Source organism: Hippopotamus amphibius, chromosome 9 (genome assembly GCF_030028045.1).
Source record: "Hippopotamus amphibius kiboko isolate mHipAmp2 chromosome 9, mHipAmp2.hap2, whole genome shotgun sequence".
Lineage (NCBI taxonomy): Eukaryota > Metazoa > Chordata > Mammalia > Artiodactyla > Hippopotamidae > Hippopotamus > Hippopotamus amphibius.
Genome location: NC_080194.1, coordinates 130,432,963 through 130,444,023, shown reverse-complemented (window position 1 = coordinate 130,444,023; position 11,061 = coordinate 130,432,963). Strand labels below are relative to the sequence as shown.

The window sequence follows — 11,061 nt, the reverse complement described above, 5'->3', positions numbered from 1 at the left end:
GGATTCTATAACAGCCATGTAGACACGTTACTTCACCTCCCTGATCCCTAATCAGCCCTTCTCTACAGATGATAGAAATAAGGCTCAGAGAGGTGAAGCAACTCACCCAAGGTCACCCAGTTAATAAACAGCAGGGCTGAGATTCAAAAGTGGGACCATCGGAACCCGTCTGGTGGCCAAACCCTACACCGCCCCATCCTCCACCCCATTAGGGCTTGGCCATAATGGGCAAAACTCCCGGGGTGGACAGCTGTGAAACTTTTCACGGCCCCGTCCGTTCCTTTGCTTCCTTCTGCGGCTTTCATTCTGGTCACTGGCTCTCAGCCCATTTCGGATGAAACAGGGCAGGTCTGCCCAGGACAGACCAGCAGGGGGTGCTAGCACCCAAGTGTAAAGACCTAACGTTCCCAGAGGGTCCAAGGGGTTTCTCAGAATGAAGGCCCTGACCCCTCCCCCACAGTGAGGGGCAACAACTGGCCTGACCCATCTCTGCCATAGCCTGCCGGCCAGATATTCTTAGGCAAAGGGCTCCATTTCCTCGTCGGCAGTTTTCTCGGAGGAGGGGGAAAGCACCTCCCAGGGGCACTGACACAGTAAAATGAAGTAACACAGGGGAAAGCTCCTAGCCCCGTCCCTGGCTCGCAGCCCTGCATTCTTTATCAAGAGATGTTCAGTGATTCTCGTAGGACTATGCTTCTGCCCAAACCACATGAACCTTTTATTCTGACTCAGCTGTCTCTCTCCTTTTCCTTTTATGTTTTTACCAAGCCTTCCCTATCTGTACTTCAGAAGGCTCACAAACATTCTGGCAAACGCCCTCAGGCCCATTATAAACTACCCAAGAAGCTTGATTCAAAAGGCCATCTTAGACGGCCTGTGAGCGGGCTCCTTGCATTTGGAAACTCTGGAGTGCTCAGTGTAAATTCAAGAACATGGTGCCTTTGCATGTATATTTCCTCTGCCTTCCTACCTAAAAATCAGCCATTCACGGACTATTTACTAACCGCTGTGTGTGCCGTGCATGTATGGAGACATAAGATACCGTCACATCACCGGAGGCCCCTCCGACGGCGACAGAGATACGAACTGACATTTCAGAACAATTTACGTGCCTGTCCACACTGGGAAGGGGCATCTAATCCGGTTCCCATGACCCTACCAGGTACCATTCACTTCATAGACTGACCTCCAAGCCCAAGGTCAGACAGGCAAGGGCAGGACCAGGGCTGCCCAGGTGTGGCTAAGCCCCTCTTTCCCTCATCCTAGGCAGGCAGGGGCCCCTGAAAGTCGTCCTTTGCACAGGCTCCAAGATGTCTGCTAAATGTAGGTCACTGTGGCCCAAGATGCGTGTTTTCCTCTCATTCTGACACACAGTGAATTTGGACGGTGGCCTGAGGTTCAGCAACACCAGCCTAGCCCATTTGGTGGTCCAACAGATCTCAGGGCTGCACAGTCACGGCTGGATCCCTGGGGTTTGAAGATGATCCTGTCCACGGTGTGTCCTCCAGATTCTCTGCCTCCTCACTATTAAATCACACACAACAGGCCAGGACACAAAATACTCAACTTTTTCATGGGGTCATTCCTTCTCCTTTCTGCTCCACCTGACGCATGAGAATTTTGCTGTAAAACTTCAGCTTTACAAGAATATGCAACAGAAAGAATTAGGGAACTCAGTGATCCAAAACTAGCTAAATGAGGGTTTTTTTTTTTCTTTTTTTTTTTCTTCTAATGTAAAGCAGTTCCAAGAAAAGTGAAGTCACGCCCCAGGGTGCTTATTTTCAGTTCTTAGAAAAGAGCCAATTTCAAAAGGGAAGCTTTGCAGCCGGAGCACACAGACTGCCCTTGTCTGGTGAAGGAAGCTTGCTGATAAACCAACTTTGATTTGGCATCAGAAAACTAAAACCCCCGCCTGAGATGCGTTTTCATTTGGTGATGTCAAGGAGGAAATGCTAGCCGAAACAGTGAGAGTTCTTAATATTCAGGGAAACCGCAACAACTCAGCTAGCAGCTAACACGCTGAGATGGCGTACCGCGAGCTCGGAGCCACTGGGAGCTGTTGGCGGTCTGCGGGGACTGTCGGAAAAACACAGGGCACCCTCGTTTACCCACCTCCCACACTCCTGAGGTAGTTCACTGCCCAGGTTACAATATGGACCTAATCAGCGATTTTTAATCATGCATCTGTTACCCAAAATTAGGTGAGGACGGAGCAGGCAGGATATGGTTCTCAGCAGCCTGGGTCAGTCTTGTAACAGATGAGCAGGCATCACATAAGGGGACCTGAGTAGGGCCGACTTCAGTTTAAGGTCTTCAGGAGACTACCACACACCCAGCTCAGGGGCTACTACTGGAAAATCCATACTAATTTTGGAATAAAGTGTTGACCTAAGAATCCTATAAAGAGTTGCCACGGACTACATCAAAATTAAATGTTGATGTAATCAAAAGCAACTGCTCAATTGTCTCAACCAGGAGAAGCCTAAGGAGACATGATTCCATGTCATAGGGTGCCCTGGATGGGATCTTGAAACAGAAAAAGGACATGAGGAAAAACACTACAGAAATCCGAATAAAGGAGAGAGTTTGGTTAATAACATCTCAATGCTGCTTCTCTAATTGTAACCAATGTGTCATATTCATGTAAGATGCTAATAATAAGGGAAACTGGGTGCAGGTATTTGGGAACTCTTTGTACTATCTTTGCAATTTTTCTGTGGATCTAAAACTATTCTAAAAATATATGGGGGGTACTTCCTAGGTGGCACAGTGGTTAAGAATGTGCCTGCCAATGCAGGGGACACAAGTTCAATCCCTGGACCGGAAAGATCCCACATGCCGTGGAGCAACTAACCCCGTGCGCCACAACTATTGAGTCTGTGTACCACAACTACTGACGCCCATGCGCCTAGAGCCCATGCTCCACAAGAGAAGCCACAGCAATGAGGAGCCCATGCATCACAATGAAGAGTAGCCCCCACTTGCTTCACGTGCAGCATTGAAAGCCCACGTGTAGTATTGAAGATGCAATGCAGACAATAAATAAATTTATTAAAAATATAGATATAGATATAGATATAGATATAGACATAGATATAGATATAGATATAGGGGGACTTCCCATGGTGGTCCAGTGGTAAAGAATCCGTTTTGCAATGCAGGGGATGCTGGTTCAATCCCTGGTTGGGAAACTAAGCCCATGTGCCACAACTCCTAAGCCTATGCGCTTACAGAACCCATGAGCACTGGAGCCCACACCATAACCAGGGAGAAGCCTGTGCGCCGCAATGAACACCACATGCAGCCAAAAAATAATAAATTAAAAAAATATATATATATGTAAAAATAGGGAATTCCCTGGCAGTCCAGTGGTTAGCATTCTGTGCTTTCACTGCTGAGAGCCTAGGTTCAATCCATGGTCAAGGAAATAAAACCTCGCAAGCTGTGCAGCATGGTCAAAAACAAGAGAGAGAAAAACATATAAAAATAAAGAAATAAACATAAAAATATATACATTTTTTAAGAGGCAACCGATGGACATGAGTAGGAACTTACTATTCCTCCCAGCAACAATCATTTGGGGCACACCACATGCCAGACACATGTAAAAGTGATTTACATGCATCTTCACACCAGTGCTGTGAGCTTGGTATAATTTGCATTTTATAGATGAGGAAACTAAAGCACAGAGAAGGTAGGTAAGCTGCTCACAGTCACACAGCAAGTTTAACGACAAATGAAGGGCTCGTATTCAGATTTATAGGGCTGAAGAGCTCCCGATGAAGCTCAGCAACATTGCCTGAAAATCCCCAAATTCCGAACATACACCAGCTCGAAACAAGCTTCAGGCAGTCAACAAACCCAGGTCGGTAATAAAAACAGTGTGCATTTTCCAATTTCCCCATCTTTAAAAGAAAATGCTAGAGTTTAAAAAATATATAGCACATCCAAAACACTGATAAAATCCAATGCTAGTGAGGCTGTAGAACAGGAACTCCATACACTGCTGATAGGAAAGCAAAATAGTGCAGCCACTTTGGAAAAGTGCTATATACTGAATATGTGTGTCCCCCCCATCCCAAATTCACGTGTTGAAACCTAGCCCCCAGTGTGATGGTATATGGAGGTGGGGCCTTTGGGAGGTGAATGGGATCAGTGCCCTTATAAGAGACCCCAGGGAGCAATCTCGGCCCCTGTCATCATGTGAGGACAATGAGAGGACAGCCATCTGTGAAATAGGAAATGACATCTTGAATCTGCCAGCACCTTGTTTTTTTGTTTTTTTAATTTTTTAAATTTTCTTGGCTGCGTCGCACAGCATGTGAGGTCTTAGTTTCCCAACCAGGGATCAAACCCACACCCCCTGCACTGGAAGTGTTGAGTACTAACCACTGGACCATCAGGGAAGTCCCTCTGCCAGCTCCTTGACCTTGGCCTCCAGAACTGTGAAAAGTAAATTTCTGATGTTTTTAAGCCCCCAGTCTATGGTGTTTTGTTACAGCAGTCTAAATGGACCGAGACAGACAGTCTGGCAGTTTCTTACAAGGCTAGACACAGGCTGACCATATAACCACCAACTCTGCTCCCAGCCATTTACTCTGGTATGTTGAAAATTTATGTCCATACAAAACCTGTAAACGAATGTTTACAACAGCCCTATTAATAATTTTCAAAGTGATTTCCCTGGTGGCGCAGTGGTTAAGAATCCACCTGCCAATGCAGGGGACACAGGTTCGATCCCTGGTCCAGGAAGATTCCCACGTGCCACGGAGCAACTAAGCCAGTGCGCCACAACTACTGAGCTGTACTCTAGAGCCCACAGCCACACCTGTTTAGCCCATGTGCCACAACTACTGAAGCCTGTGTGCCTAGAGTCTGTGCTCCGCAACAAGAGAAGCCACAGCAATGAGAAGCCCGTGAACCACAATGAAGAGTAGCCCCTGCTCTCCGCTACTAGAGAAAGCCTGCATGCAGCAATGAAGACCCAACGCAGCCAATAAATAAATTTAAAAAATAATAATTGCCAAAAATTGGAATCAAACATATGTCCTTCAATAAGTGAATAGATAAACAAACCATGGTACATCCATCCAGTGGATAGTCAGGATAAAAAGAAATGAACTATCAAGCTACAAAACTACATGGAAGAATCTTAAATGCATACTGCTAACTGAAAAGAAGCCAGTCTGAAAAGGCTACAGACTGTGATTCCAACTATATGACATTCTGGAAAAGGCAAACTATGGAAACAGTTGAAAAGTCAGTGGTTGCCAGGAGTTACGGGGGAGGGAAGGACGAATAAGTGGAACACAGGATTTTTAGGGCAATGAAACTATTCTGCATGATACTGTCAGGGTGGATACACGATATTATGACTGTTGTACATAACGAAGAGAGACCCCAATGTAAATGATGGGCTTTAGTTAATAATCGTGTATCAATGCTGGCTCGTGGATTTTAACAAATGTACCACACCAGTGCCAGAGGTTAATTACAGGGGAAACTGAGAGAGCACATCTCTGTAGGCTCTGCTCTTCTTTTCTAGAAATCTAAGCTGCCTAAAAAAATAAAATCTATTAAAAAAAAAAAAATCCAGGGGACTTCCCCGGTGGTCCAGTGGTAAAGAATCTGCCTTTCAATGCAGGGGACTCGGGTTCGATCCCCGGTCAGGGAACTAAGATCCCACATGCCGCGGGGCAACTAAGCTTGGGTGCCTCAACTAGAGAGCCTGCATGCTGCAAACTACAGAGCCCACGCGCTGTGGAACCCATGTGCCACAACTACAGAGCCCACGTGCCCTGGAGCACGATGTGCCCTGCGCACCACAACTAGAGAAGAGAAAACCTGCGTGCCACAACTAGGGAGGTGCTTGCGTGCCGCAATGAAGAGCCTGTACACCACAACAAAAGATCCCACACATCTCAACAAAGATCCCGCCTGCTGCAACTGAGACCTGACGCAGCCAAAAAACAAAAAACAAAACAAACAAAAAAACCCTGAAAGAATTACAGGGATCATTAGAAAAAAAATAATAATAATAATTATACAGCACTGGAACTTCCCTGGTGGTCAGTGGTTAAGACTTCACCTTCCAATGCAGGGGGTGGAGATTCCATTCCTGGTGGGGGAGCTAAGATCCCAGATGCCACACAGCTTAAAAAAACAAAACATAGAACAGATGCAATATTGTAACAAATTCAATACAGACTTTAAAAACAGCACAGAAAACAATTTATTAGAGATCAACAACCCAGCAAAACTCTACAGCAGTGAGGAACATAACCTGACCCCCTTGATATTTACAATGTAAGGAAAAGTGAAGGATGGGTTAGAAGTGGAGAGCAGGCCACCCAACACTCAGCACAATCACAACAAAAGGACATTCTCTACCAAAAACAAGATAAAGACTGAACCAGGAGGCTGCCCCTTCACAGTGTCTCACCAAAAGTTATGAGGCAGAAGTGTAGTTCACTCCTGGACGTCATTCTCAATCTTGATTTTAGTTTCAACAAGAAATTCTAAGTGTTTCAACATGCCCGAGTGAAGGAAGAAGGGCAGGCATCATCGTCCACATCTGCGGGGAACGGACCTTACATTTAGGGCTGAGTAGCATGTGAAGCAGAAAGAGGGCCGTGTCGGAGGGGCCCCAGTGCCTGCAGTTAGAAAATGCCATTTGACTTGCAAACTGGATATGGAAGCTGTTGATGAAGATGCGGAGCCATGCGGTCATTCCTTTTTCAAGCAGCCTCTTTTCCTGCCCATAACCACACTTTAATCTCCGTGGGCAATGGCTGAGCTTCAAATTCTGCCTCGTAAAACAGGGTTGCGGTGGTAATGGAAAAAGGATCATCACTTGTAAAATTTGGAATATGCAGCACGAGATTTCTGTGTGCTTTAGAGAGAGAGAATTAACACACGAGGAGACAAAGAGAGAGAGAGAGAACAAAACATCTGCTTTTCATCAGCATGCAGTCAAAGCACGGGGCAGCAGGGGCTGAATTCACTGGAGTGTCCCAGCATCTAGAAAGCCGACATCCGGGCGCCTCGGAGCAAAGCTCTCTGATAAACTTTTGAGAAATATACATTGAGTGATATCCACAAAATCCATATGGTATAAGAACCTAAGTTGTTTCAGAATTTTGGTTGCTTTTATCGACGGTTCCAACATCCTCTAAGGAATATTCCTGTGTAAATCTTCCACTTCCAGCTCCCACATGCTTTCATGGAGGGGATTATCGGAAAGATCTGTCATCTTCACAGCCTGCAGGCATGGCTCAGGGTTGCAGGCCTGGACCACTCCCATCACCATCACATACTTTCCTAGAAGAAGAAAAGCCCAGTGGTAAAGTTCACATTGATAGAGAAAATAAAAACAAAACAAGAGGCCTTTGCTCCTTGAGAGGACTTAACTTTATCAGGGAGCCAAACTGGAGACAAAAAAAAAAAAAAAAAAGCAGACAGTAGATATCAAAATGCCAAGGCATCCTGTGATCAAAATACATATATTGACAGTAAATTCCACATTTAACCTGGAGAATGACATCTGTATCTTCTTTGGTTTCTGGTTTTAAAATGTTAAAACAAAATCATAGCACACTGCATAAAGCTATCATGCCCGAGGAATGGAAGAGTCGCTTACATCAGAGGATGAGTTGTAAGTAGACAGATTGCTCTAAGGCGGGGGCAGAAAACCTGAGCTTTTCTCTTCTCCCTGTTCCTTGCTCAATGCCAGAGTGTGACTGGTCACAGTGCACAGGACTGATCCTCTTTCTGCAAAGACAACTCCTGACAGCCCCAAAGCAAATCCAATTTTCCCTTCATGTTGCCAAAAGAGCTGGGCAGGCAGCAGCACCGGCCATGCCACCCTGTTGTTCCAACTGCCTGGGACCAATCTCTGCCACCTCCCGCCACCAGCTGGGCACATGCGAGCAAGTCAACAAGAGGGCAGGCTGCCATCACAATGATCTAATGACATATTAACCACGACTCTCTTCCCATTCCCTTGGGGAAGTGGCTCTCCTTGAAAGCAAAACTTGGCCAGTCTTAACCACACAAAACTCAATTGTGTAAAAAACCCCAAACACAGCAGGAAGAACAGGCACACTGCCAGCCCCCACTGCATGCCCCTGCAAGGCTGCTTTAATCACACTGCTTCCAACATCAGGGCTGGGTTTGCACAAGGCCCCAGGGCTCTGAATGAAGGAAGCCAGGCAAGCTGACACCCTACCCTCTGGTCTTCAGTGCCTGGCACTATGTACTTAGGCGTCCATGAACCCATCTCTACAGTCTACTGGAAAAAGTAATGTGGAGTTCCTCACTGACGGAGGCTTGATGTAAAAATACACTTGCCATAGCCTCTGAATGGCCCTAAAATGCTGGTGGAGACAGAACCCTCAGAAACTGACTGAAGACCGTAGAAAGGAAGAACAAGCCCACAGAGATTCCCAACAGACGAGGTAAACATGGAATCCACATATGCAAAATCTACAAGGCGTACAACACAACTATCACAACTATACGGATGAACTCAAAGGCCTTCATCCCCCGACCACACGGGCCTGGATCAGCTGTCCCTCTTCTGTGGCCACAGCAACCTGTGCTCAAGCTCAAGCCTATGCCATCACTTTGTAAACGTTTTCGTGGTCTGCTTACTCTTTAGGCTCCCTACCTGAAGGCAGCGACCGGCTTGTCAATCAACCCTTGGTATTAATTAGGCAGTGGAGACAGCAAGGCCCAGGCTGGTATTCAGGCCAATGGGTAAGTCAGATGGGTTCACCAACCCGCAATGCCCACTCAGGTACCTACTGGCGCCAAACTTATGCCAGGGCTGGGGCCAGACATGGGAGACAGACCCAGCCTGCCTTCAAAGAGCACTGCCTGGGGGCCAAGACACCAAACAGCTCGGGCTACATGCTACACCAGGGGCCAGCAAACTTTTTCTGTAAAGGGCCTGATACTAACTATTTCAGGCTTTGCAGGCCATAGGTTCTCTGTCACAACTACTCAAGTCTGTCGCTATAATGGGAAAGCCGCCCTAGACAATACCTAATGACTATGTTCCAGAAAAACTTTACTTGTAGACACGGATATTTGAATTTCATATACTGATACTTTTCACATGTCATGACATCTTTTTCTGTTTTTTTTGAACCATTTGAAAACACTAAAAACATTTTTAGCTCACATGCCATGCAAAAAGAGGTGGCAGCCCGCCGTTTGCCCATCTTGTGCTAGACTAACACTGCAGTGGAGGGCAGACAGAGAGGGAGGCCGAAGGAGGGGGCAGGGGTGGGGTGCAGGAGCACTGCACAGTAAGAAACAATGGTCACAATTTCTTGAGCCCTCACTGTGGCCCTGGGCGCTGTGCTAAGGCCATTTTTAAAATGTATGGAATGCACACCACAGGCAGAAATTATTGGTCCCTTTGGAAAGAGGTCCAGAAGTTCATCCTAAGGCTGAAAACAGTTGTCAGAAAGACACAGACCCTGCCCTGCTGTAGTCTGGCCCAGTGGTTCTCAAACTGCGGCCCCCCCCCCCCCCCGGGCCAGCAGCACCTGGGAGCTGCTTAGAAATACAAATTCTCAGCCCCATCCAGACCAACAGACTCAGAGGCTCTGAGGGTGGCACCCGGCCACCAGTTTTCACAAGCCCTCAGGATGAGTCCCATGCACGCTCAAATTTCTCGCACCACTGGTTTAAAAGGAAACTGTAGTGAACTACAGCCGAAGACAGCCCCATGAAGGAGGGGTACAGTAGGGCTCCCCGTCCCTGGGAATTGGGGAGAGTTTCCCAAAGCAAGGAACACTTGAGTAGAGACGTGAGGGATGAACACAAGTTCCCCACTACGATATTTTCCAGAACTCGACAGGGAGATAAAAAAATCACCCGTGGGGAGGGGGTTTTTGATACAAACATAATGCCGAGGGGCCCAACGGGGAGGGCGGGTGGGGTCCTAGGAAGCTGTGCTTCCCGAGCGGGCCGCAGCGGCTGCTTCTCGTCAGCAGCGCGAGCGCGGCGCCTGGCTGCGGCGGGGCGGGAGGGCAGGGGACCGAGGCGGGGCCCCGCGCGGCGGGGACCGCGAGGTGGGGCGGCCAGGCCCCCGCCCGCGGGCGGCACAGGCCCAGGGGCCGCCGCGGGGTGGACGCCGGCCGTTACCTGGGACGAGGCAGGGCCGCCCGCGCGGCACCCGCTCCAGGCCGCGCACCGAGAAGGCCCCGCTCGGGTCCCGCAGCCGCGCCTCGCCGCCGCCCGCCTCCACCACCGTGCCCTGCATCCACACGGCCGTCAGCTCCAGCGGCCCGCGGCCCGCCGCCGCCCGAGACAGCCGCCACGCGCCCGGGCCGCCCTCCGCGTCGCGCCGCAGCTGCTCCGCCAGAACCTTGAGCGGGGGCGACCGCGGCAGCCTCACGGCCGCCGGGCAGCCTCCGGGCTGCGAGTCTGTGGGCGCCGCCGCCGCCGCCGCCATTCCGCCCAGCCGCCGCTTTCCCGCCAACTCGGCGGAGCGGCGACACCCGGTCCGCACGACCAATCGGGGGGCGCGCTGGCGGAGCCGGCCAATGGTCGGCGTCGGGAGGCGGGGCCGCCGGACCAAGCAGCTCCCCTACCCCCCAACCTCAGGAGTGCGCATGCGTACGTCAAGTAACTAAACGCCACCCCCTCTCCCAAGCTAGGAACGAAGGGATGAAATGAATTTAATGAGAAAAAAAAATAAATGAAGGAGGAAGGTACAGGACTCCCTGCGTCTCAGGACGCACCTGTGAATTTGGCGTGCACGCAAATCATCTAGAGAATGTGAGTATTCATCTTTACATCGCCTTGAATGCTACGGTTCTCTGAGGCTAATCAATACGTGCAAATACTGAAAGGGATACTAGCAACCATGACCTTTGTTTATGGGGAGTTATCAAGAATCGAGTGGAGAGAGAAGGCTGGGAAGAGGGGCAGGGACAGCTAGTAAAATTCCCCTTTCTCTTATTACTATTTTTATTATATTTTAATAAAATAATTTAAAAGTTAGTAAGATGTATTACTGTATTTTTCGCAAAAGGAATGCACGTTCAT

The 11,061-nt window shown here is 48.6% G+C and overlaps 1 protein-coding gene across 1 annotated transcript; it reads right to left on the bottom strand.

Moving 5' to 3' along the window:
- Positions 1 to 6,222: 6,222 nt before the first annotated feature.
- Positions 6,223 to 10,501, bottom strand: RMI2 (RecQ mediated genome instability 2). Its single transcript, XM_057747394.1, has 2 exons — positions 10,156 to 10,501; positions 6,223 to 7,320 (listed from the first exon to the last, which is right to left on the bottom strand). Exons 1-2 carry the CDS (start codon positions 10,463 to 10,465, stop codon positions 7,172 to 7,174), a joined length of 459 nt encoding a protein of 152 aa, XP_057603377.1. The 5' UTR covers positions 10,466 to 10,501; the 3' UTR covers positions 6,223 to 7,171.
- Between the last annotated feature and the right edge of the window lie 560 nt (positions 10,502 to 11,061).

Bases quoted from the DNA above. Each gene is read 5' to 3' on its own strand.
- RMI2 (XM_057747394.1), bottom strand. From the start codon at position 10,465: ATGGCGGCGGCGGCGGCGGCGCCCACAGACTCGCAGCCCGGAGGCTGC. The intron at 7,321-10,155 runs GTAACGGCCGGC...TTCTTCTTCTAG, and splicing joins GCGGCCCTGCCTCGTCCCAG to GAAAGTATGTGATGGTGATG.